This window comes from Aquila chrysaetos, chromosome 24 (assembly GCF_900496995.4).
Source record: "Aquila chrysaetos chrysaetos chromosome 24, bAquChr1.4, whole genome shotgun sequence".
NCBI lineage: Eukaryota > Metazoa > Chordata > Aves > Accipitriformes > Accipitridae > Aquila > Aquila chrysaetos.
The window spans coordinates 2676972-2703049 of record NC_044027.1 but is presented as its reverse complement, the minus strand read 5'-3'; the positions used below and the strand labels follow the sequence as shown (position 1 = coordinate 2703049).

At 49.4% G+C, this 26078-nt stretch overlaps 2 protein-coding genes across 2 annotated transcripts in view; one reads left to right on the top strand and one right to left on the bottom strand.

Annotated features, from left to right (window-relative positions):
* Window positions 1–214: 214 nt before the first annotated feature.
* SLC26A9 (solute carrier family 26 member 9) lies at window positions 215–24287 on the bottom strand. The gene is made up of 21 exons (XM_030000245.1): window positions 23926–24287; window positions 16564–16690; window positions 15393–15532; window positions 14951–15061; window positions 14469–14644; window positions 13856–14020; window positions 13113–13265; window positions 12629–12711; window positions 12197–12344; window positions 11371–11484; window positions 10838–10915; window positions 10403–10498; window positions 8020–8126; window positions 7379–7448; window positions 7044–7136; window positions 6471–6587; window positions 5572–5889; window positions 5287–5341; window positions 4743–4888; window positions 3872–3949; window positions 215–3241 (listed from the first exon to the last, which is right to left on the bottom strand). Exons 2-21 carry the CDS (start codon window positions 16686–16688, stop codon window positions 3194–3196), a joined length of 2421 nt encoding a protein of 806 aa, XP_029856105.1. The 5' UTR covers window positions 16689–16690; window positions 23926–24287; the 3' UTR covers window positions 215–3193.
* Window positions 20877–26078, top strand: part of RHEX (regulator of hemoglobinization and erythroid cell expansion) — a 36645-nt gene continuing 31443 nt past the window's right edge. Inside the window, exon 1 of the mRNA XM_030000252.2 lies at window positions 20877–21037. Coding sequence (XP_029856112.1) covers window positions 20986–21037 — 52 coding nt within the window. The 5' untranslated portion in view covers window positions 20877–20985. The remainder of the gene's footprint in view (window positions 21038–26078) is intronic.

Below are 26078 nucleotides of genomic sequence, written 5' to 3'. Positions count from 1 at the left end.
TTCTTTACAGCTCTCTTGTACTGAATTTGAAGATTTATCCCATCTTCCCATGGCATAAACTGTCCCAAGATGCTTGATACTGGATGGGAGCTGCTATGGAAAGCCTGCTCTCGAATCAGCAGAAGCAGCGGATGATTGTTCACACATTCTTTATTATCAAAAAAGAACAAAACCAATATTAAATTAAATAAATTACAAACATTTCTGAGCTGGTTATACATCATGCATTTATCAAGTAAGGCTTCAGAGCCATTACACATCAACATCAGTGTTACTTTAAGAGCAATAAAGGGACACTGGAAATTAAAACTTTTCTACCCCGGCGTGAATTCGAGCTTCCCTAATTCTCTTGCCTGGGCACTTGGAAATTAAGACTTTGAGCTGGCCTCCAGCAATGCCATTTGCCCACTGATATTACATTTATTGCTAGAATTGGCCCATGGCTGCAGAAATGAGGTATTCTTCTTCCTGGGTCATCAGAATCGCAGAGCATATAGTCACTGCTGCTACTTTCAAGCCGTCTCTCTTGACATCCCATCCATTATGCTTGTAGGAACTTCAAGAAATACAGTCTATTTTTATACAAGGTCTGTTGCTCTGAGGCTTCCTGCGTTTGGCCTGTTAGGCCCTGAGACTGTGAAACCAGGCTCCTGTAATTAACCCTGAATGAAGAGCTGGAAATTGGAATTTTCCTCATTTAACGTGATGCCACCTCAGAGATACAGAAATACTGATTAGCTACTGTAGGATAGTTTCTTGTTCCATTGCACCAATTTCTTTGTTGCTTTTTTTCAAACGAGCAAGTAAAAGAAGCACTCAGGCAGTAACAAAAGACCATGAGTAATCACCCTCAAAGATAATTTAAGAGAATTAATCTCTTGATTTTACCTTATAGAACAAGCTATACATGGTTCTGGAAAAATCACTGCTCTCTAAGATTAAAATAAGTAATAACCATTAGTTAGTGGGTTTTTCCTTTTGGAAACTAACCTCCTTTGGTTTTATTACTCTCTCCTGCACCACATAATCAGAAACTGAGGTAGAGAAATGGTGACTTAGTTAATGAGGTGTTACATAAAACCAAACTGGCAGGGTCCTGATGTTTTTTCCTTTAATGGTTGTCTAGCTGTGATGGTTCATGAAGCTCTATTTTCCTTAAAAATGAGACATCTGGGAGCTGTAGGAAAGCCCCACTTTCTCTCCCCAGAAAGCCTCCTAGCAATCTGCTAGTGAATCAGCTCAATAATGAATATGTACTTCAAAACTGTACATTAAAGCTTGCTAATATTTTTAATATCTTAGAGTAATAAAATAGAAATAACTTTTAAAAATATAATCTACTTTCATTATTAAGGCCACTCTTTATTTTTTGCATTCATGGAAAGATAACAGACTGTCCACTTTTGCTTCCATTACTGTTCTTTTTTTCTTGTTGACTCTTGCATTTTATCCCAGTGCTGGAAAGACTTTGTAGGAAGACTTGAAATTCAAACAAAAGAAATTGTTTTCATTGCAATTGAAGACATACCAGTATGTGTCTTTATCTTATTTTTTTTATAACCTTATTTTCATAAAAGCCATATTTGAGGTTGAAATGCACTGAAGAAATATTGTCATCTTGTCATTACTGTCACAACATCAGCACCGGGTAAGAACGGAAGGCATCAGAAAAGGAAACTAAAATAGCAGTTGTTATTAGCATCACTCAAATATAAAAGAATGTCAGATTTTTAGAAATTATTAAGATCTCATCTGTCTGTCTCTGGGTTAGTGAGGCAGGCTTGTTTGCCTGAGAGGTAGATGGTCCTGGTAGCATCAGTCTGTGGTGAATTTTAGTGAAAATCATCAACCATGTAGTAGAGAATTGTTATGGAAATATCACATACTATACAAGAGTTTTCTTTTGCTGCACAAGTGACCATTTGAGAGCTTGTCACCAGAAGACCTGCATAGCACAGGGTGTCACGTGGGCTGTTCCTTAGTTGCAGGCATAAAATACACTCAAATTTCAGATTTACTGCTCTGGATCAATGGCATCATGAAAAGCGTGCAGAAAGGGCTTCCTTCCCTTTCCCTAGAATTTGCTACTTGTGATCAAAATTATTTGGGAAAAAACATGTTTCCCCAAAGCAGTCATCCATGTTCTGGTCTAAATCTTTCAGTTGCTCCAGTCAACAAGAAGATGGAAGAGTCAGAATGCCCTTGGGATTAATGCTTTCATGCCATTCACAGTCTAAGAGCCTTATCTGAAGCGCCATTCAGTCAGTAGAAAGATCCCTAAAAAACTTCAGAGGGGATTTGAACTGGACCCTGGGTCTTTTGAACACATAGTCAACGCACTGGACAGGCAGGACAATATGTGCATGTAACACACAGGAACAAGGAATTCTTATTTCTGGTTACAAGCTAGTCCTATTAGTAAGAAAAGAAAAATGTAATCCAGAAAGTAGCCCTACTGAGAGATAGTACCAACATCTTCGGGATATCAGAAATACAGCATTGGTTTGAGGCAGTGGTTTCTGGGATGCTGGGTCACAAAGGCAGCAGTGCAGGGGGTCATAGAAGAGGGGTCACAGGAAAGGCAGAAGTGGTGCTACACAGACACGCAGGGAAATTCAGGGGTTTGCACTTACTGCGCAGACACCCCGAAGGTCAGTGCACATTTTAGAACAACATTGCCTTACAAAGCTGCATCGCTGCACCTTGCAAGAGTTGCTTTTGCTCGTGAATCAAGTCCGTGAAAGGCGCTTGATATTTGCTTGTATTTCACTTCATCAGGAAAAGAGGGAGGAGGGAAAAGAAAGAGGGGGGATGCCTGAATTACGTAATGCCTATGTGGGCAGAAGGGTGCGATTGTGTGAGACAAAGGAGAGCACTTGGCAATAATGACTAATCATCCCATGTGTTAAGGCACCTGCCTTCGAATAAACTTGCTTCTCTTCTGTAATTAATGAGATGGCATTTCCTGAGTTCCAGCTTCCGTAGATTTCTGTTGCCTGCTCCAGAGTCCATTGCTCTGAATACCAGAAGCAGAGCAGGAAGGAGGGAGGAATTTATCAGTTCAAGAGGCGCGATGGCCCCTTGCTTTGCAAACTTATTGTATCCCCAGGTGGAAGTGCAGCTCTTCACGAAGGGATGGGAGAGCAGAGTCTGTTCGGGAGGGTTTGCCCGCATGCTGACGCTCCCTGTGTGCTCACAGAGCTGTCTGGGTCTCTGAGTGGAACATGCTTCCAAACATCTCCTAAAGGGCACACAAGGCACGCTGGGTTAGGGCTGATACCGTGGCACAAACCCAGCAGCGCAGCTCAGCAGTCATTCAATCACAGAGAAAAACGCCACCAGAAACTCCAACCCTTCCCAGTCCTCCTCCACAACGGAAAGCTGGTGGTGGGGAGGTTGCTCTGCTTCCAGCTGTGCATGAATCGCATGGGGAAGGTCAGCATTGGAATAGATCTCCTCCCAGGGACCTGGGTTCAGTGGGTGCAGATCACTTCAGCATTAAGAAAGTCTGTGCTGAAAAACTTAAGCAGTGACCCTTCTTTTGGGCTTGAGCTAAACCTGGTTCTCCAAGTTTATCCCAGGGCATAGAGACCACAGGTCTGACTGTGAACCTGAGCTATGTGGCCCAAAATGGATTAAAGGATTCCCCTGTGGGGTAACCTAGCTGCTCCTTCCTCCAGGTGCCTGCCAGAGCTCCTCATGACAGGGATTTTAAATTATTTTTGAGACTAACTTTTCAAAGCTTTACTGTTGCTAGCAGTTTGCCTGGCAGTGGCACAGGGGACTTCCCATCTAATCAATCCCAACCATGACTTCTGATTTCCACCTTGTGTCCACAGCTGAAGAAGTGACCCCTGGCACTAGAACTAACCTCCTCCAAGTTCTTGAACTCTGCACTGCTTTCATCCACGGACTCGTCATAGATGGAGAGCTCTGTCTGATTCGGCATCTGTGCAGGAAAGAATCAAATCCACAAATTAGCAGAGCGCAGGGTTGAAAGGAATGAAAAAAATTACTAACCCAGGCTTAAAACATCAGACGTGCTCAAAGGGAAATGCCCAGGAAGAAGGGGCACAGAAGGAATCCTCTTTCAATTGTTTATCTCCTCTGACTGAGCTGGCATTTACATATCTCTCTGCCGAGATATGAGATACTTTAACTTACTCTCATGAGATAACTGGCTAACACTGCCCTGGTTCCAACTCCAATTACCGTGCAATAAACCAACCCATGTTTGGGGAAATAGCCTGTCTGACCCTGTGTTGTCAGCATGTGCCACATTCCTGCTTCGGCCTTTTCTCCTCCCACCAAGGGAAGCATTCATGGATGCTGGGGCTATTCAAGGACAGGGACATGTGCTTTGCCTTCATTTCTGAGGGCCAAATTCTGCCTTTGTGTGCAGCTGCATGTTCCAGCCAACACCAAACTGACAGCATAGTGCTGGAACAGCTCTTTTGGCTTCTCCAGGCTGGGACAACATTCATCTCCCAGCTAGGGGTTTGCAGAAGACATTTACACTTCTGAATTCCCATTGAAATCAATTCAGTCAGTAGGTACTTGGCCCATACATGAGAATTAGGAGATGAAATATTTTCTTGGATTTAGAACTTTGCCACTTGAGATAAATAAGAAACTTATATTAGGTGCAGTATTGAGTTGTTATTCTTCCTTTCTGCTGATGCAGTGTGTAAACCTAATAGTACAGTACTGTGAGCTGGAGAAAGACTGGGGAGCAAATTTACCTCTTCTAAGATGGGCGGGTGGACAACTTCTTTGATATTGGCCAGTGCAAACAAAACAGCATCATGGATCGTCAAGAAGATGTGACTTCGGTCCAGGCCTCCTTCCTCAAAGACTCCACCTGTGCTGATGTCATTGTACACCTGAGCTGAAGAAATGAAAAGCACATGAACAACAAGGAAACCAAAGAAGGAAGCCTTTGATAGTGCACATGGCTGACGGTGGTCCTCTGAGCTAAAGCAAGGCTGGGATGCATAGGGAAGAAGCAGGTTTGCTATAGAAAGGAGAGTGTAGGGATCTATTTTTCTACGTGCTAAATGTGGTGATGTTCCAGTCATATCACTTCCCAAATGAAAGGACCTATTTCACACACAGAGAACAGTGTTTCCTTTCTTCTGTTCTCTTCTTTCATCTGTTCTGGTTTGGTCCAACAAAAAGCTGACAGCTCACACAGTTTGCATAAAGAAGACAAAAAGATCTCCTGTCTGTCAGGAGCACATAAACGGGGGAAGATCACATGGAAATGTGTTCTTCTTGGATTCTTACCATGCACGTTTGCCAAGAACACTTTAATCCCAATCTTCTGATAACTGGAACACAACTAGAAGGGATGAGAGGGGAAAGAGAGGATTAATAACACTGCTGCTCCAGTTTTGTGTTTAGACATAAAGTCTTTTATCCAGGGCTTTACACGTGTCCTGGGGAAGCTGAAGGAGAAAGCCACACAAACCTTCTCTTGAGGAGGGTAAACATCTTTATCTGAGTTGCCCAAGAGAGTAGAAGGTACCTGGTTGATGTGTTGCTTGGCTATGTTTGTAGTACAGAACTAACCTTGCCCAGTGCTTTTGTGCCCATGAGGTCAACAAAACACACTCCACTCATGTCCAGGATGATGGTGTGAAAGCTGATATAGGGCGGTGCTGTCATCATAGGGTCAACATCTGCTGTGGGCATGACACTGAATGTGCTTCCTTGCAGAGTAGTGGTGCTGCCCAGCTCGCTGGAGGTGTGCACTTGCCCAGCACCGTTGGCAGGTGGACGGAATGTGACGTAGGAGATGCTGGCACCATTAGCAGTCGTCTGGTTGTTATTGGTATCTGTTGGAGAGGTGCTTTCAAAGTCTTTCTGGAGCTCTTGCAAAGACAAGGTCTACAGCAAAGCAGAAATGCACAGTCAGGGCAGGGCACAATTATCAGCACAAGCTGAGATCCTGACATGTGAATGCACCTATTCAGTGGCATGAAGTGTTTTAATCTGGACTAACTCCAGACTGGTGCTAGACTTGGGCTAGACTGAATGTCCCTTGGGGTTGGAGTATGTTAGGTTAATTTTAAATGATTCCTGTTCACATGCTTCAAGACTGCTCAGCAATGCAAACCAAATGAAGCTGGGATGGCTGGGAAATGTGCTTCAAAGGGGCACTTTTGAACTGAAATGCTGACATAGATGCATCCTTAGAGAAAGAGGGCAAGCCCAGTTTCTAGCAAATTGTTTACCATGTTTCCATTCTAGCCATCTCTATGGCTTTCTTGCTCCCAGCCATTTCCAGTTCTCCTGCATCTTAAGGTTTTGGCTATTGGGAGGAATGGAGATGTGGATGGGAAGGAAAGAAGGCAAGAGGTGGTAAATGTGGCTAGGAAGACAGTGCAGAAAATCCTATGTCAAGAGGAACTGTTTGATGGGGACTTGAGGAGTCTTATTCATCAACACAGGAACCCAAACTGAGTTACCTTGTTCTGCCTCAATAAGAATTTTGGTAGCTTTGTTGGTGGTTGTGCTGTCCCCTTCTCCTGCCGTTTCACATATTTCTTCCTGGCTAAGTACACTTTACCAGGATCCACCCCGGTCTGTGGAAAAGAGAGGGAGTTTTATCTGAAAAAGTCCATTCAGTCCCGTAGTCAGGGGCTGCTGTTTCTTTCCTGCTGTTTCCCAGCCTGTGGCATGTGGCACAGGAGGACAGCACCAGCTGTACACCGGAGTGAGGTGATCCTGATGGCAACCAAACAACATCTTCAGTAACTCAGGGTATCTGCACATGTAGGGAGGAGAGACTTGCAGTAGCAGGATGACTCTGCTCTGGCAGAGCTTGGAGGAGGATACCTGCCAGGATGCAGGCATAACCTCTAAAACGAGGTCTACAAACAGTCCTGAAGATCAGGGAGAAAAGGATGGAAGAGTAGAGGATGGACGTGACCATCTTTCATGAACCTCCTAGGCTTAATTGTCTCCACGGAGCAATACAGGAGAGAGCAAGGGCCATTTGGGATTGGCTGCAAGCAGAAATTTATTAGAGCACTGCTCACCTTGGCTATAATCTTCTCACGGAATATCTCTGAGTTGGCAAAATACAGTGGCGAGCAGTAGGTCACAATTTTAATCCCATTAAGTTCGTGTACCTGCAACAGAGACAAGAGCTCAAACCATGCCTGACGGGGTGTGTGTGACGTGCAGGGTGGCTGGGATTTTGGCCAGCAGATAACTGGGAAGGTCAAACTGAACAGGAGCTCTCCTGCTACCCCTGAAACAGGCAGCAAAAAACCTCGCTGAGACAGAAACATGGACTTGAGTTTCCTGATCACATTGGGTACCAGTGGCAAAGAACAGCATTTTCTCTGAGGATGCTTTAGTTTCTGCTTACCTTGTTGTAGGCTTTAGGGTTCTTGTAGATGTCAGTGGAAGTTACTTGGCCCAGGGCAGAGCCGTTACGGCTAGGAGAAAAGATGCGATCAGAATTAGAGTAAATGTTGCAAGGGAAGAAAACTACTTTGCTTCACATTCCATACCAGGATTTGAAAATTTGCTTTATGAAAATACTTAGGTTTCATCCCTGCAGAGTCTACAGGGCAAAAAAGAGTCAGCAGTTTGAGATCCCAGGCTGGGAAGTATTAATAAAGGGCTTTGATGGATTAAAAATGGTGTGAAAACTTCACGCCAGTCTCTGCACATATACGCGGCTCTTTTTATGAGCAGGATTTTCTGCTGGGAACTATGCAGGTAGCTTTTCGTGCTGAAGTAAATACCTGCAGACTTCCCCCTGCCTTGGGATGTGCACATTGCTAACTGTGCGCAGGAGTGAGAATGCAGGCAGTAAATTAGCGCCTGCCATTCCTGTTTGCACATTCCAGGGGCTGGGGAGGACACCTGCACTCCCCCAGGCTCCTGCTGCACGTTCCTTCGAAACGTGGGCCAGAGGTCGGTTATAAAAATAATCTGTCGTTTATTCTGCAACTGGGAGATTTTCCTTCTCTTTTGTTTTTTTGTAGCTACACTGGTACTTACAACTGGGTATGGAAAACCACAACCAGCACGGAAAATCCCACGCCCACCGCAACTCCATAGGGAAGGCTCAGGAAGAAAGCGGACAAGAAGCTCACCAGCCAGACCAACTGCAGAAAGAGAAGAGCATGGCAGGTAATTTTACTGTACCACAGGCTGGAGCATGGTGTTGGATGGAAAATGTCTATGTGCTGATATTCTGGACCTCAAGAGCTACACAGCTGAGGATCAAAAGACCAAGGCCTGAATTCTGCGGCTATTCTAATGATACAGTTTATTGCACGCTTTCGTGTGAAACATCACTGCTGGGAAGCTTGCCAGAAGCCCCATTTTTTCAGCCGTAAAAGCAGCTAGTGCATAACACCCGCACCACTCATTCAGTTCAAAAAGCATCAGCCTAACTAGTCAGGAGAAGGCTCCTGCAGATCAGACCATCTGATGCTCAGTAACTGCTCCTAACCCCAAGAAAGCTCCTGCTGTCAGAGCATTTCAGAAGGAATGAGCATCGATCTGAAAACCATCTGAGCACCTACTATAAATGACCTGAACACAGAGCAAATTTGATGACAAAGTATGACAGAGCATACCAAATCCTGCTCCACCTCTCAGCTCAGAGCTCTGTCATTTGTCATTTTTATATATTAGCACTTGAGCATCTCCCTCCGTATGAAATTAGTCCTGCCTAAGCATATAAACATGCCCTCTGAGAATAATTATCAGGTTATTACAATCCCATCCTCAAAACTGATAAAACCTAACTTTGACCTTGGACAAATCAGGGTAACTTTGATGACTTCAGCATCTTAATTTATATGCATTGTGCATATAAATGGCAAGTAAGGGCTTCCCTCCATCCAGACTTCACACTGGGCTGTATCTGTGGAGTGATCCCTGCAGTTAGCGCTGAAACACAACCAGACTTGAGGTAATGAACACTGATGGTCTGACATCACCCAGAAATGGTGTTCCCCATTTTGGGACAGGACACTGAATCTAGTTCAAATTCCAGGGAGATTAAGGTCAGGGGAATGCCGTTCACTCCATTGGCATCTGCCTGGTCCCCATGCTCCCTACACCTATAGGCTGTCTGTGGTTGCTGGTAGCAAGAGCTTTGTTCCAGCAGCTCAGTGGGAACAGCACAGCTGGGTCAGTGGGTCTGGCTGTGCCATGGAGGAGAGATGATTCACATGGGGGAAATCAAAGAGGTTTCTGAGACCCATTCACCTCCGCTGTGGTGACCAAGTCTGGCAGAGACACACTGGCAGGGTGTTCCCCAGGCAGCACCATGCATCTCCGCTCAGCCCAGTGTCCGCTCAGGTGTCTGCCTGGACTTTGGGCTGGGGGCTGTTCAGCCCGTAGGGCCGGTCTGTGCTCCCCTCTGCGAGCTCTGATAAAAGGCAATAACTTCACCTGCCCTCACATGAACTGCCAGAGCCGACTGAGACCTTCCATCCTACCTACCAGGCATCAGCAGAACCCATTCAGAGATGTGCTTAAACTGCCATAAACGATTCCTGACAGAGAATTGCATCTTCCCATCAGCAACTTTCCCACTCTGCTGGTTCTTGCCTGCATAACCATGTCAGCTCAGATGTCGCACATCCCTGGTCCGGTTAGTCTGCCGGGATCACTCCTAAGCATGGACCATTTTTTTGTAGCTCATGCCCTGTGCTGGAGTGTGCCTTCATGTCATGATCACACTCCTGTGAAATCTCTGCCTGGACTGCTAACCCATCTCTTCTCCAGCACCTGTTTGAACAGTATTTTGGGAAAGCTCTTGATGACTCAGGTCAGCCCCTTTGGACTCCTGATTTCTCCGATAAGGCGGTTTGTCGGGACCTGACAGGATATTGGCTCAGTGTCCACACACACCACTCAGCCGTGGGAGTCCTGTTCAAACACTGTCTTTTTATGTCAGACATTTCCAAATTCCGTTCTCACTCCCCTGCACCCCCTGCCTGGGTTTATACATCAACCAGTGCCTGGAGTCCTTATCGCTGTGAAGGGCTCTCCTCACCCTGGAGGGCTATTGTGTGAGTTTTTAAGTCATGACTCCCAGATATTGAGCAGGGCCGGTTTGGCTAGTTCTGGGCAAACAGGCTCCCGCAGTTGATTGGCATTTAAACAGAGCAGGTAATAGTTCAGGCCTCTCTGATATGTGCGCTAAGCATGAGAGTGCTCAGCTGGGCAGGACAGGCTCCGCCGCTGCTTGGGACCTCGTTGGCGAGTGGTTGGAAGCAGGATCGCACCGAGAGAGTGAAACCCACCTTCTGCAAAAGCCTGCCGGGGGGCTAGTCTGCTCGCCCTGCCTCTGCCTCACGCAGCCGTGGGCTGAGCAGCCAGTGTAAGGCAGGCGGATGCCTCCCACCCGTCCCCAGGCACTCACGCAGTCCAGCTTGCTCTTCTTCCACAGGTAGAAGGGATCAGCCAGCTGCTTGAGGGAGTTTTTCAGGTTCACCGCGATCAGGGCTCCCAGGACAGACTGTGGAGGAGAGGGGAGCGTATCAGCTAGGATGCGGATGTACAGTGTGGATGTGCCACGTTTTGCAGCAGGTGCTTTCTGCAGTGTCTGCCTTCCTTGGTCCAGTTACCACAAGGGAATGGGAAAGGGTGATGCTCACAAAGATCCCACTTGGAGCCGAGTATGGTAATTTAGGCTATTCTTGCTTCCAGAGACTCAGTGCAGACAGGACCCCAGGCCAGGAGCAAACCGTGCTGTGCAGCAGTTTGCGTCAGGGGTTTTTGGAGCATGGCTGTGCCTTCGCTTGGGTGTGTAGAGTATGCGATGCAATGGCCACGCTGTCTGCACGGTTTGTGTTACCTTTGGAAGAGGTTCAAGGTAGATCCCCAGAGCCAGCATGGTCACCATAACCACCAAGGCCACAAAGAAACTTGCCACCTGCAAAAGAGAAAGAAATCACTTCAGCAAACGTCAGGGTCTTCCTAAACCCCCTCTGGGTCTTTCCTCTCCTGCTGCTTCAGCCAACGGCAAAACTGGTCACTGCAGTATTTTATGTGAGCAGATGATTGCCTCCGAGAAGTAGGCTAGGATTTTGCAGATCTCACAGATAACCCCAAAATTCCCTCACGTGGTAGCTCTGCTCAATCGGGGGAGCCAGACTGGGAATGCAGATTTACAGCCCTACATCTGTGACCAATCCAAAGAACCATCCAGGGAACAAAATGGGGTTGGGGAAGGAGGAAATTCTGCTTTAACAACAGCAATGTGAAGCACTTATACATGGAGCTTCTCCAGACCTGCAGCAGCGATGTAAGGCTGGCAGCTTGCAGCAGCTATAGGGGTTTGTTGTCAAGTAGGGTCACGTAGGGAAGAGAGGAGAAGGAGGTACTAACTTGTGATTTCCCTCCTGCCCCATCGACGGCGAGAGTGACAGAGAGAGCACAGCAGATCACATGGATTTTGAAGAAGGATCCAAAGAAGTTGCTGCAGCCCAGGGCCAGCATTTCCTGTGGAGATGGGGAAACATGGTCATCAGAAAGGACAGCTGCCCATCCTGCCCTGCCAATGCACGCAGGCAGGCTGAGCAGGTACCCGAGTCTGGGGTTTGTGTAGCCAGGGAAGGGACCTGGGTTCTCTACGCTGTGTCCCAGACCCTTTCCTTCCAGTAAGAGCTGGGATGGGCTCTGGTATAGCAGGGAAACCTGGAAGCACAATTCCACATAAACACGTTGTCATCTGTTGACACACTAAGGGCAGGGCTTCATGTGGTATGTGTGGCTGTTATTGAAAACTGCCACTGTGCCAGTGATGACAAAAGAGGATTATTTAATGTCCTGCCTCTTACAGTATCTGGGTGACACACCAGGAATCCAGGTCTTTCTCCACTCAGTGAAAAATACATGTGCCTCATTGTGCTCCAACAACCTGCAAAAATGCCATCTGTGCCAGCACTCAGGGCTGAAGCCTCAGGTCAGGAGGGAGAGCTCAACCTAAAGTTTTCTTCCCTTTTGCAGTCTCTCTCCAGTCCATGGGAGATGGATCTGCCATATCCTTTCAACCCCCACATGGCAAGCTGCCACGTGAGCCTGCATGCATGGGAGCAGCACGTCTGTTTTAAGCAGAGCACGTTTGAAAGCTTCCCATTCATGCAGTGAGGTTTTCCTTTCACGCCTGAGAGCAAGGGGAACGGTCTTTGCGTCCTTCCAGACCAAGCGTTACCTGGTTGGGGTCCACGTCGTAGCCGTGCTTGGCTGCCAGCGTTCTCCCCATGGCTAAGTTGATCACGTAGCTCACAATGGCGAGTGAGAAAGCTGTGCCGATCATGTCTTTCCACTTGTTCACCAGGGGCAGGGTTGGTGCTGGGAACCTGTACTCAGAGTGGAGGCGAGAAGCAGTTGTGACACTAGTGTCCGGAGGCCGGTGAAGTGGGTGAGGAGCTTGTGTGTTCAGGAATGACATAATCCGTGTCTACACCGTGGACAGCTTGAGTGGATGGTGACAGTTGTGTAACAGGGAGCAGCAGTGCTGCCTGACAGTCCTGGAAGGGGACTGTCATACAGCAGGAAAGAGTGAGCTGTTTTCCAGGCTGCAGGAGGAGGAGGAGGAAGGAAAATTATCTGGAAGTTGAGTCAGACCTGCACATGCACTTACCCCATGCTGATCTTCCCAACTACTGGCATGCCGTACTTCTCGGGCATGTTGAAGCTGCCAGAGATTGCAGTCGCAACTATTACCTGGAAGTACAGAGAATAAAAGAGCAGTAACCAGAAAGAGCATGAGCTCTCTCAGAAGCACTACGCTTGCTGTGCTCCTGGGGCTGACAGTAGAAAATTAGCACCAAATTCAGGCTTGGAAAGGAGAGAACCTCCCCAGCAGGAGTTATGTTCCTCATCCTCAGCATCACCAGGATGCAGGTACAGTCTAACAGGGATGACTTGAGCATCAGAGGTATCCTCCATGAGGATGGCCCAATTTCTGACCCCAACCCACATGAGGGTCACGTCGTATTCACTGTGTAGATGGTCTACATGATGGACCCTCTGTGAGCAGAAGTGGGTGTCGTGTCCCAGGCCTGTAAGGTGAGGGGAGGGACTGTCTCCTGGAGGGTCCGAGGGACAGCTCACATGTCACTTACAATGATGATCTCCATGGGGATGGGCATCCGGATCTTTTTCATGTACTTTAGGTTGAGCTCCTTGACAATGATCAGGAGCACAGCACTGACCAAGGCATAGACCAGGGAGGCCACGTTGGTTTTGGGCAGACCTTTACAAATATCAATGAATGTCTAAAGGGGAGAGAAGAGGAGAAGGTGTCATGGGGAACCAGAGACTCTGGACAAGCACAATGGAGAACACTTTTTACCATAATCAACTGCAAACACCCCGAGATGTGACGAGGGTGAGAGAAATGCTAGAAACCCTGCTGCTGAGAGACCAGCAGCCAGCCCTGAGTCTGTGCTGTCCAGTGAAATGCAGTTTCAGCTGCATCAATGGAGGATGCATCCATGGAAGATGCAGGAAAGCCCAGGAATGGGTAAACCTGTCCATAGGAAAAGTTTCTGTTGCTAACAGTTTTGCAAGACTCCTGTTGTAAAGCAACACAGTTCATATTCTCCCCAAATTGCAGACCCATTTCATTATATCTGATTAGAAACTAGCAGACAAGGGCTCAGATAATACTGTATAGGAAATACAATGGCAGCAGCGTAGGTGTGCTGGGCAGGGAGTGGTGCAGACAGACGTATTCCCCCTCCCTCCACCCTTTCCTTCTCTCCAAGCCCCCCTTTCCCTTGCACGGGTGGCAGCGATGCCTGCGGTGTGGTGGTCGCTGGGGGAGGAGGTGCAGGGAAGGCCCTTGTCCAGAGCACCCACTTACATAGACGATAGCTAAGGGCCCGGTGTAAGATGGGACTGTCAAGCCGAAGACGTACTTGAGCACGGAGATGAGGATCTGCAACCCTGCTGCTGTCATGAAGCCCCTGATGAAAGACTCTGAGAGGTAGATAGCAACAAAGCCAAACTGCACGAATCCCAGGCACAGCTAGGGTAGGACAGACAAGGCGTTATTAGAAGCGTGCCAGCCCAAAAGGGCGAGGTGCAGAGCCTGAGCGTGCCTGTGTCGGGCAGGCTGCTCAGCTGGGAAGAAGGGTGCATCCCTCCCACGCAGCCACGGCACGGGCTGGGCTGAGCAGACCGGTCCGTAGCAGGGGTGGGGAGAGGAAAGCTGCAGGGTGCTGGGGTGTCATCACTGGCTGCGATCCTGCCCCAGGAGATCACCCTTGGCTAGTCCGTTCGGAGAATTTCACACCAAGGCTGCAGCTGGGGTGGGATCCCCAAAAACCTCTATGCTGAGGCATCATCCACTTAGAAGTGGGGCCTCTTCTAGCATCTGCTACCACCGTCTCTGCTCCAGAGAGAGCGTTTGGCTGACTCCGTGTGGGTCAGCTCTGGCCAGAGGACACAGCACAGGCGGTGCAGCGAGTCCTTACTTGTATGATGGCTGTCAGGCAGGCTAACGTGGCAGAGATCTCCAGCCTGGCTGCTTCCAGGGCTGTGGTATTCACACTGGTCTCATTGGTAGTATGGTTGAAGTACTGGAAGTCTGACTCCGGAGCCAGCTCATTGCAGACGTTGCCAACAATAATGCTGATGACTGCAAAAGTACCTACAGCACAACACAGTGATGTCAGTAGTTTTCTCTGGAGAGCATCCTGTCCTGGAAGGCACTTGGACAGGTTAGGCTCTCCAGACCAAACCACCCAGCCCATCACCGCAGACAGCCCCGCGGCAAGATGCGGCAATAGTTCACTGGGGTGAGATCCTGCTGTGCAGCCAGAATCAGGGATCCCGTAAACCCCTGAAGGACCAAACATACCCAAACGTCTCTGTTCTGGGACACACCAGTATTTGTATTGTATTGCCAGCCAGTATTTAACTGCCCTGTGCAGACAATTGCTCTGCAGGCTCTTACCTGGGACCATCTGATGGATACCACCAAGGAAGAGGTATGTTACCAAGGGGAAGAAGGAGGAGTAGAGCCCATTGACGGGAGGCAGATTGGCCAGCAGTGCGAAGGCCATCCCTGGAAAACACCGAGGAAATGGGCAGGTCACCCAGGTCTCTGCAGCTGGTGTCAGCCCCCTGCCCTGCTCACACTCACATCAGCTCCAAGAAAGTGCCGTGGCCAGCACAGACTGCTGCTTTCTGGGCAGGAGAGGCCAAAGAGGGCAGGGAAGGGCACCGCAGAGAAATATGGGGACAGCCACGTCAGAGGTAAAGCTTAGGTTTATATATGTCAGCAGTAAAGGTAGCTAACCCCCTCCAACCGGACATCAGCTGTCATCTGCAGACCTTTACTTGAACTGGCAAAGTGCTGTCCCCTCTTGGTGACCCAGAAAGTCGTTGCGTCTCACCTTGTGGCACTTGAATCGTCCCCGCACTGAGCCCACCGAGAACATCAGGCAAAATGTAGTCCTTAATTTTATACTTGGGAAGCCACACAAGTATTGGGAACAGGCTAAAGAGGATGAGTTTGAATCTGGAAGCTGAACATCTAAAGGAGATTAAAAAAAAGTAACGCAAATAAGTAAAGAAGGAAGGAAGCAACTGAGCTGGGAAGTGAGCAAGCAAGGGAGCAAGGAAGAATCTTTCTAGGAATGTCTCAGCCTTTCTCCCACACCAAATCCTGAGCCCAATATTTGGTGCACAGCCCTCCCCTGCGAGTGTGAGGCTCTTGCAGTTAACTAGCTGGACATGTCATGGAGGATTATTGTAGGGATGTTGCTGACTCGGTGGAAGGTCTCCAATGCTGCCACAGCTGGAAGGAGAACCTGCACAAAGTGAAGGATTTTGCTCCCCAATATCATGATACCCTTCAGACAGGGGATAGGAAAGCTGTAGAGAGGAAACACAGCTCAGAGATTCATGGGGCAGTTGGACAGAGCCAAAGATGAACTTTTTCAGGTACTTGTTCAAAAAATCCCAAGTGTGTCTGAAAGAAGAAGATTGTTTCTGGGTGGGTTGGCACATGCAGCATCTCACATCTCTGCCTGCTAACACATATGTTCGCTCTCTTTCCTGTATTACTGCCTTCATTTTTCCAAGGAATGGAGCTAGATTTCCGAGACAACATTCAGCAGGATTATTCATCTTTCTTTGCATGATTTTTCATCTTTCTTTAAGAAAAGCCAGCACTGTTTTTAATCAGAAAGTTGATAAAAGGAAATCCCAGCTGGAAAGTTTAAAGAAATAATCTGCACACCCATACCTACATCACCAATTATACCTTTTTCATTCTTAAAAAAATTTGGGAAACAGAACCCCAAATCCCGAATGTACTTGGTGCAAACTGTTCCGCTTATTTGCCCTACAGTGTAACAGCTGAGGCAGTGAAAAGTGTAACCAGTTTCACTTGCTTCAGTACAATTTGCATTTCTCCTGTGCCTTTGATCCATCAAAGCCCTGAAGACCATGGAGAATGTTTCCCAGGATAAAAATGGGAGCTATATCCCCAGGTCTGAATTATATCCCAATTCCAGACCAAATCTGATTTACATTTGCCCCAGCTATAGCATTCTATGTTACCTGAAAATGTTTTTCAATTTTTCCCCAACGGGGTAACTTCTACTTTTCTTCTCAAACTCTTCATCGAAGAGGCTGACCGAATATGCAGGACGTTCGATGACATAGCGAGGCCTGGCGTGGTTCATCTCTGGATCATTTAAATTTTTCCCAGAAAAAAAGAAAAAGCAAAGCCAAGAACGTGACTGGAGCTGGCCCCACCTGCAGTATAACAGACCGGACACCTCCAGCGTCTGGGAGCCCTCCCCGAACATCTCCACCCTAAATAGTTTCCCCGTGGCGCAGAGGCAGGTCCTGGGAGTGGCTTCTCCCAGCACCGGGGGCTGCTGCTCCCCGGCACAGGGAGTTTTTACCAGCTATTTTGAGGTGATGCTAATGAGCAATGCCGCATGAAGGGGACCTGAGCGCGTCCTGGATTGTCTGGCAGATGAGCATGGGTGTTAATCTTAGCTCTGCCAGTGACTGCCTTTTTGCCTCGGGCAAGTAATTTGACCTTTCTCATGCCTCAGTTTCACCATGTGCCGGTGGGGTTGGCGAGACTTTGCAATGCTGGGCAGCCCTGACACAGTTTGCGATGGTAGATACTGGCACTGTGATTAAACACAGTTTCCATCCGAGATGTTCCTGCTACGCTGCTGAGTGGTCTCATTTGCATTCAGCAGCCTTCCTATCTCTCACTTGCCATGGGAGGCTGTGGATGACTCCTTGGTTTATTCTAGGAAGTGATGTGCAGAAAGATAACTGTTGCTAATTCATTTCAGTGGTGAAGATGTCAAAACATCTGGATGGACTAGTCCTGTCCAGTATCTGGGTCTCACCAAAGAAAGGTGATGAACTTCAGAGAACCCTTCCTTATTTTACTATGACCAGCAATGCCTAGGAAGTGTGGAGAATCATTACAAACTGGAGAGGCTGGGAGTGGAGGGAGGAAGTGGTCAGATATAAAACAAGGATCTTGGTAATTATTTGTGGTATGGCGTGTATCTAAGTGGGTCATCGCCCAACACAGGAGTAGAAGAGGGGGTGGAAAAAGCTGGTGATTCAGGCAGGAGAATGTACCAAGAAACAACATCCAGGTTGCTGAGAGCTTACGGAGTGATCTGAATGTACCAGATTCTCCTCTCTCCCCTTTTGGTATCGTGAGTACTGCTGAAGTCAGTGCACACCTTGACACTGAGTTCATTGGAACCAGGATGAGCAAAATGTTCATCCGTAGGACTAATGTCAGTCCTCACTGATAAGCGGTTACCTTGGAGTGGGGGCTGGAAGACATGAGTAATATGTAGCAGAGTGGCCCAGCAGTCCAGGACAGGAAGGAAAGTATGATGCAGGCAGCCGAAACTTTTGGGAGAATTTAGGTCAACAGAATCATTATGCAAATAGGAGCTAATGGGTTTAGAAAGGGAGGTCATCAACCCCTCTCTTGCGGTGGATGCTTTAGTGATCACAGGGGCAATCGAGTGCAGTTTGCTGTAAAACAGCTCCAGCAATGGTGTGTTTCTCATTCCAGGCTCTGATGTGCACCCGTGCTGCCTCGGGAGGGACCCCAGCCTATGTCTTTGGAGGGCCAGCTAGGTGCCAGCTAGCTGAAAGAGGAGACATGTCCCTCTTCCTGCATTACCAGGTGCTTAATCCAGTGCCCTCTGCAGGCATGCACACACTGGCATCCCTGCTGCTCCTTTTCAGCTAGAGATACCCTTCCAAGAGCAATTACAAGCTTTACCTTTTGGAGGATTGGTGCAGGCCAAGACTAAGCAGTGTCCTAGGCTCTTTCCCAGTCCCTACGCTCATGCCAGAAGCCCATCTGATAAATGGTCATTCCCTGGTTTTCCCACGTCAGTCTGCGCAAGTCTTGTCCCTGCCTTGCAGCCTTGCTCCAGATCCCATTGCTGAACAGATTCCCAGCGTGCCGCGGCTTTCTCCAGGTCCCAGCCCCACAGCTCTGCTCTAGATTTCCAGTTGTCCCTTGTGAATATTTTGTAGCCCAGGTCCAGGCTTAGCAACAAGCTTTTAAGGCGTGATAAACCCAGCTGAGTTTCGGGTGCAAGAAGTCTCGCTCAGCTTTATTTCTCGGCTCCATCACTTGCTGAGCAGCATGCCTGCCATCAGACAGACTGAATCAGCCAATTATATCACAGCTCTTTAATGAATTTCTCCTGCTGAGCGAAAGTGCCTGCAATCAGGAAAAATAATAAACAAGGCAAGTATAGAGGGAAAAATATCCCCATGATTAAATTCCATCTTAAACAAACAGGCTAATGATGTCAGCATCTCGGACAGAGTCAAGTTCTTGACTTGGCTTATCACTGGCCTTGCCCTAGATCAAACACCAGGTTAAACCTTTGAGATTTCGGAATTAGAGAGAATGCGCTGTGTGACTGCTCCTTGAACAAAAGGCAAAACCAGCTGTCCTGGTGTTGATGGGATATGACCACAGCAAGCTGCAGAGCTGGTTTAAATCCTGCAGCTGGGGCAGGACACTGAAGCAATGCAATATGTGTGGAGAGAAAAGCAGAGTGCCAGTAAATTGCTGCGTTGCAGGGACCAGGTTTTTCAAGAGCTCTGTTCCAGTATGGGCATGGAAATAAAGGACGAGGTCTGGGGGAAGAGCTCCAAGTGCAGAGCCCCCGTTACAAGCTTCTCAGGAAGCCCATTCCTCCAATGTGTCAGCTAGCGTGGATGATGCTGAGAAATGTGAAGTTTGGCTTCACTGATAAGTCTACTGAGCCTGGGGTCTTGGAGAAATTGTGACACACTGAATACATAACTGTGATGTGATACTTGGAGCAAGCGACAAATGAAGGCAGAACTGCTTCACTCCAAAAATATGAGGTGGGTGAAATATATGGTCCCAGTAGGTCATCAGCTAAGAGTCCCATCAGTTCATACCTGGCTGATCCCTGCCCTGTCAGTCTCAAACCAGCCTGTGCATGCCAAGCACAGACCTTTTTTCCCAGTGTTCATCTTGCAAATGCATTTACTAAGCCCTTATCTTCAGTCCCTACGCTGGTGATAGCTGTGTTTGGGAAGAGGAAAGTCACATTGAGGTTTCTGGCTAGTGTTGATAGGAGCAATTGGCATAAAGCCACTTTCCTGTGCTGGCATAGGCATAGAAAAGGGACACCAGTCCAAGGAGTGCGAGTCAAAATTTAGTGGGAAAGTGATCTGATCACTGCCTTATTCGTAATACAAGGGCCCAAACTGATCCCAGTGCAAGAGCTGAACATTCAGGGAATGCCTCTGCTACATTTTAGGGAGAAAAAATCTGCTCTGGAAATAATGTTTCCTCCTTTGTCTGCCCCCTCTCCATCCTCGCTTCTCCTTGCACAAGGCGATGCACATGTAGATCTCCTTGCTGATTGCTTCTCAGCTGATGGAGTTCAGAGGTCTGGTCTCTTCCATATCCTGGGCGAGTCTTCATTAAAAACATCTCTCTCCCAGCTCCATTGCCCAAGGAAGGGTTATAAAAAGCAACTCTCCCCTACCCCAGGAGACAAGGTCTGCCGGGAGAAGGCAAGCACAGGTGCAAGGGTTTGGTTGCGACACTAGGACAAGGTCTTGACTCCTGTTCCCCTGAATCAGTGCCTTTAGCACCGTGTCTGCTGCGACTCCCAACCTCCTGCTCCCAGCTCCGGCTGCAGGTGCCATGGAAGCCCTGGGGCAATACGGTGAAAGGGCCCAAGTCCTGCAAAGTCAGGCAAGGAAGCCCTTACCTCCTCCCCTGAAAACTGCTGTGCTTCCTTGCTGAGGCATGGCATGGGGAAGGACAGGGCGGCTGCAGCGCCGAGCTCTGCAGTGCCAGATGCTGCAGTGCCAGATGCTGCAGTGACAGGCTCTGCAATACCAGATGCTGCAGTGCCCGATGCTGCAGTGCCCGATGCTGCAGTGCCAGGCTCTGCAATGCCAGGCTCTGCAGTGCCCGATGCTGCAGTGCCAGATGCTGCAGTGCCAGGCTCTGCAATGCCAGATGCTGCAGTGCCAGATGCTGCAGTGCCAGGCTCTGCAATGCCAGGTGCTGCAGTGCCCGATGCTGCAGTGCCCGATGCTGCAGTGCCAGGCGCTGCAGTGCCCGATGCTGCAGTGCCCGATGCTGCAGTGCTGGATGCTGCAATGCCAGGCCCTGCAGTGCTGGATGCTGCAGTGCCGGGTGCTCCCCCAGACTGAACTCTGCCTCACCCTCCTGCCGCACACCCGCTTCCCTCTCCCTTTCACGCCTCTGGTGTCGAGCTGGGCTCGCAAAGCACACAGGCAGGAGGAAAAGGAGGTTTCTGCTGTCAGTCAGTTCAGGTATTTCAAAAGGATGTTGTATAATTCACCTCTGCTATCGGGCGCCGATCAGCCCAGCGGATCCGCCCCCACGCTCCTGGGTTGTTCACTCTCTCCGACCTTCTGGCATCAGGGACAGGCCAGGACTGAGTCCGGCTGATGGGCCACACTGGGAGCTCGTCACCAAGGGACCCCCGACACGTTCATTCAGGTTAGTGTCTTCAGATGGGCCCTTTGACTGGGCACTCTTTTTTGCTCACAGTTAAAATTGCTTTGATCCGATTTAGTTTTCTTTTACCTTTGGCTCTGAATTGCCAGGGTTCATCTGCAAATGAACTGATTCAGGAAGAAAGCACCTTGGGGTGGTAAAGCCAGATCTATAGTCCCACATTTCTGGCCCAAGTGTATTGGTAAAAAGATCTTTCCTAGTAATCTGGGGAAGAGGCAGAAGCAGGGAAGTGGCAGTTGTGTTTCAGGGGCTGGGCAGCCAGCTGCACGCATGGTGCCACACACTGAATACACACAATTTGGCCATGGAATTTAACTTTTTCTTAACCTCTGCCCTTTGGAAATAGAAGAGGCTGATGCTAGGAGAGCATATAGATCAGTTATGCAAAATACTCTATCCCAAAAATGGCTTTTAGCCTCAGGAAAGGCAAAATGCCAGTCCAAAAAGTTCAGTCAGAACTTTGCTGTTTCAGTCAATTTTCCAGGAGCAGCACGCAGGAACCATCATGATGGCTGGTGGAATAAAAGCCAGAAAGAGAGGGAGAGGGCGAAAGAGGGAGAGAGGTGCTGGGAGCTGCTAACCCTGCCTGACCGTGGTGAGGCATAGACGGAGACGTATGCCATGGGTGCAGGGGCAGGGAGGAGACATCTCTGCTTCTCTCCGGTTCCCACCTTCCCATCTTGTTGCACCGTGCTGCAACCTCGGCTTTAACGTCCCCCTTGGGAGCAGCCGTCCCGTTCCTCCACTCCTGTGCTTTTGCCACGGAGCAGCCAGGCATTAAATCTTTTTGTTTAGATTAAATATTTGGTGTGTTAAATAGGTGATTTCCATAAGGCAGATGGCCCTTTTCTTGTTTTAAACGACCCAGCCCAGCGCAGGCACTGGGCAGGAGCGCTGCACTGTACTCTTGTTCCGCCGTCGCTGGGCCAGTGCCAATGTTTGATGTACCACTTCACATGAGTTTCTAACCAAACTAGCTCTGCACTTGGTAACCAGAATAATAAGATCTGCAGACATCTGCCAGCTACTGAAGGTGAAGCCAAAGTGTTTGGCTCAAAGGGTGTTTATTAAGTAAAATGCTTATATTCAGCAGCTCAGCTTCTGCTCTTTTTAATGCTGTCGTAAATGCACCAAATGCTGTAGGCACAGGGGATCTGCTCTGCACTGACACGGGGGTAAATGAGCCCAGATTTTGCCCGCTCTTTCTGTCATTTGTTTGATTAACCCACTTATTCCCAACCCCACCCTAACTCTCCATTACTTTTGTAGTTGCATCCAGCGCCGTACCTCGCCGAGGGAGGGCTGGGCTGGGGTGAGGCAGCAGGCGCATGGGCTGGGGTGCTGCGGTCCAGGATGTAGATATGTCCCCATCATCGTCCTCCGAAAGCCCCCAACTTCCCTGTCCTGCAGTCCCCCAGAGGTGTCACCTTTCTGAGTGTGGCACAGCGGTGCTGGGATCAGGCTGCCGGCTCCTTGGCAGGCAGAGAGCAGTGCCTGACCTTAATGGCATCTGAGTCTGTCCCCTGGAAAGTAGTGTGTCCATCCTCGCCATCCCCTTGCGCTCCCTCGGCATACAGAGCCGTTGGGATGGGAAGGAGGGAAGGCTGGAAAGTGCACTTAAAAGAAGTGAAACTTTGGTGTCCCTGGCTGCCATGAGTCTCTGCTCTCCGCACGCCTCTGACACAGACCTTGCCCTCTGCCTTTGAAGAGCAGGTAGGCAATGCAAATCCCAAGGAATTAAAAAGTTTGCAGACTGCAGCATTCTTGCACTGCCTGTGAACACTTATCCGGGATCCTGCTGAGAGCTTGCTCCTGCACGTGCTCCCCGCCCCTCCGGATTCTGGGGTCACCCAGTCCATCCTCCCCCAGAGGCAGAGGACGGGACAGCATTTCTCTACTGGAAATCTCTGACCTGGGGCAGAAATACTGTGTGGACAGCCACAAATGTCACTCCAAGGACTTGTCTTCAAGGGAAAGGACTGGTCCCCAGCTTAAGTTTTCAGCTTGCTTACAAATGAGGTCTGGACAAATTTTATCAGGGCAGAGCAGAAAGCATCCTAGCTGCATGAACAGCAGTTTACTACAACGGAGCAGGTTTATGGGGATATTTTCTCTTGCCTATATATGAGGGAGCCTGCCCAAACTGGACCTAAACATCCCATGAAATGGAACTGGGAGGAGCTGGAGACCCTGCACCCAGTCTGACAGGTCTCAGTCTGGGAGCACTTCTCATTCCCAGCTTTAAAATTCCCTCCTCATCTGATTGCATGCCCACAGCCATGCATCCATTCACCAGGATCTCCTGTGCAGCAAAGACCCCTTGCCTAGGTTAGATTCCTGTGCACAACCAGTGCTCCTCAACCATTGCCTACAGGCACTGGGCTCCACATCCTTTCTCACTACGCCTGTATGCGTGAAGTCTAATTTGGGCTGCAACATCCTCGGGGCAGGGACCATTTTATATAGTGCCACGCACAGAAAGTTCTGATCATAACAAGGATCCAGAAACAGAGGGTCTCTCATCAGTATTGCCTCTCCTATACCAGGCAAATCCCCCCCACAGATCTCAGCAGGAGCCAGCCAGGATAAGATGGCAGGATTTATTCTAGTAATAATTAATTCACATATTTGGCTCTTCCAGCCTCTCTTCATAAATCAAGCTCTTGGATCGTTGGTATTGCTAATTCCTCAGTAAATCTGCTGCTGTAAATCCTCTTTGCAAAAGGAGGGAGAAAAAGAGAAGGGGGGAAAAAAAAAAAAGAAGTACCAGTTCTCCAAATACTGAAACTCACACCCAGTGGCTGTGCAACCAGAGTGTAAATCCCCCACGCCCACCCAGACAAAGAGCACGATTGTTGGAGCTGGGTTACCTGCGCCTCGCCGGGTGGAGAAAGGGCCGATTCTGCGAGGGGAGCTGCAGATGTGGCAAGAAAGCCCAGGCAGAGAGGTGCTCCCAAGGAGGTGTGCAGAGGTCTGTGCTCAAATAAGCCAGTGAGTCATTTATAAATCACCTCAGTCAAGGGGACCGAGGGCTGTGCTCGGCGCCTGATTGGCTTGGAGGAGGTAATTGCAAGCAAGTACACCCAGGCTAAGCCCAGGAGATAGCCAGGGGAGATAAGGAGAGATCTGAAGAGGGACAAGGGCTTTTTTGGATGTCCCCCCTCACCCCACCCCTTCCCGCTCAGGCCTGGGCCGTTTGATCACCTTTGCAGGTCCCTCCGTGCTCCGGGCTCTCGGTGACAATAGCTCATATTCACCGTCACCCCGGGCCCCCTCCTTCGCCTGCTTCGGACTCGGGGCAGGAGAAGATGCTTTTGTTGGCCTGGGCGAGCTTCCCGGTGCGGTGGGTAGCGTCTCCCCGGCCTTTGTGCTCTGGCCGACTCTCCGCCTCCGGAACGGACAATGGTGCGCTTTGTGCCAGCGCCGGACCCCGCCGCTCGGGCTTTGAAGATGGGATTGGCAGGGGAAAGCAGTTTCTTTCTTATTTCCAGGTTCAAAGGGATGAGAGGAGTGGGAAAGAGAGGCGAAGCCCCCGCTACCTGCCCAGGAGAGAGGGCGCGGGCTCCGTTCGTCTGCGTGGGGAAGAGGTCGAAGCCCTCAGCGGCGCGGGGATGTGCCGGTGCGGATCGGGCTGGGCTATCTGTCATCAGCCTTGCAGGCACGGTCCCCAGGCGGGAGCCACACCTGCGCCACGTGCTCGTCTGGAGGAGAGTTTGACAAGTTCTTCGGATGCCCCTGGCAGTGGACAGGGATGGAGCAGGGAGGTGCTGGGATGGACCGTCTGGGAGCTGCAGACTTGGGGGTCACCCCCCAGAGTTACCGGTCCACCTCCTGACCTGGGGTTTCGCCGTTGTCTTGGGAAATGCAGTGTCTGGAGCTGAAAAAGGCACGCGTGTGACGTGCGTGTTGGCAGGGAGCAGCCAGCTCAGACTAGGGGAACGGGCTCGTCCCCTCCTGCCGCCGTGCCGAGCTGTGTCCAGGCTCGTGGTCTCCTCTCCTCCCAGTGGGATTCGAGAGTGCAGGAGCCTGGCACCGGCCAGGATGTCAGAGATGATGAGATGGATGGGGACATCAGCAGGGGACATCACTGAAGGAATAGGCCACTAGAAGGAAGCTGTGGGGGGTATTTGCTGTGGAAGGAATTGATCTTTCATGTTCCCATCATCCCCAAGGACAGCTCGGCATGAGCTGTTTATAGGGGATGGCTCTGCTGCCCTCCCTGCTCTGGGCTCAATCCCAAAGTGCAGACACAGGGCGGGTGGGATGTGCTGCGACCTCTGAGTGTTTGTTGGCCTGCGTATGGGGAAAATGATGGGAAAAGGGAGAAGGGAGAGAGAAGGCAGGAGATCAAGAGAGTGGGGAGAAGGAGGGGGGATATGGCTGGGATGGGAGGAAGGGAGAAGGCAATGATGTGGCTTTTGCTGACTCCCAGAGTCTGTCAGAGTAAAAATCTCTGGTACCTTGTGCATGCACAAGGCATCAGCGTTTACTGCCAAGAAACTTCATCTTATGGGAATTGATCGTTATGTCCGGAGCATGCCAAAGGAACACCCTGCTGGAGGGTGCCAGGGGAAAGGGGGCTGATTCATTGCCATCTGATAGACAGAGGTAATAATTGCCAAGTGGTTATCCTGTAAATATCATTAATAACCCATATCAAGTGTTTTTTTAAAAGGGCAGCCTGATATGCCCAGAGCCCTTTGAAACGGAAACGCATGACATGGCAGGAGGACCAGCCCACACGTGCACGCGGTGGTCCCTGCTGTGGGGCAAATCCAGGGAACCCAGAGCACCAGCACCTGAAGATCCCAGCCACAGGGGTCCTGCTTGCAAACACCACAGAAAGAAGGGAAACAGCATCTCTGCTGCAGAGGTGATGCTGGCATTGATAAACTGCCTGGGCAGTCAACTAATGCTAAAAGGGACTTTTTTGCCATCATTGAACTGGTGCTTTTCCTAGCAGAGCTCTGCCAATGAAAGATATTTTTTCCCCCTCGCTTTCCTAAACTTACATCCCAGTGTG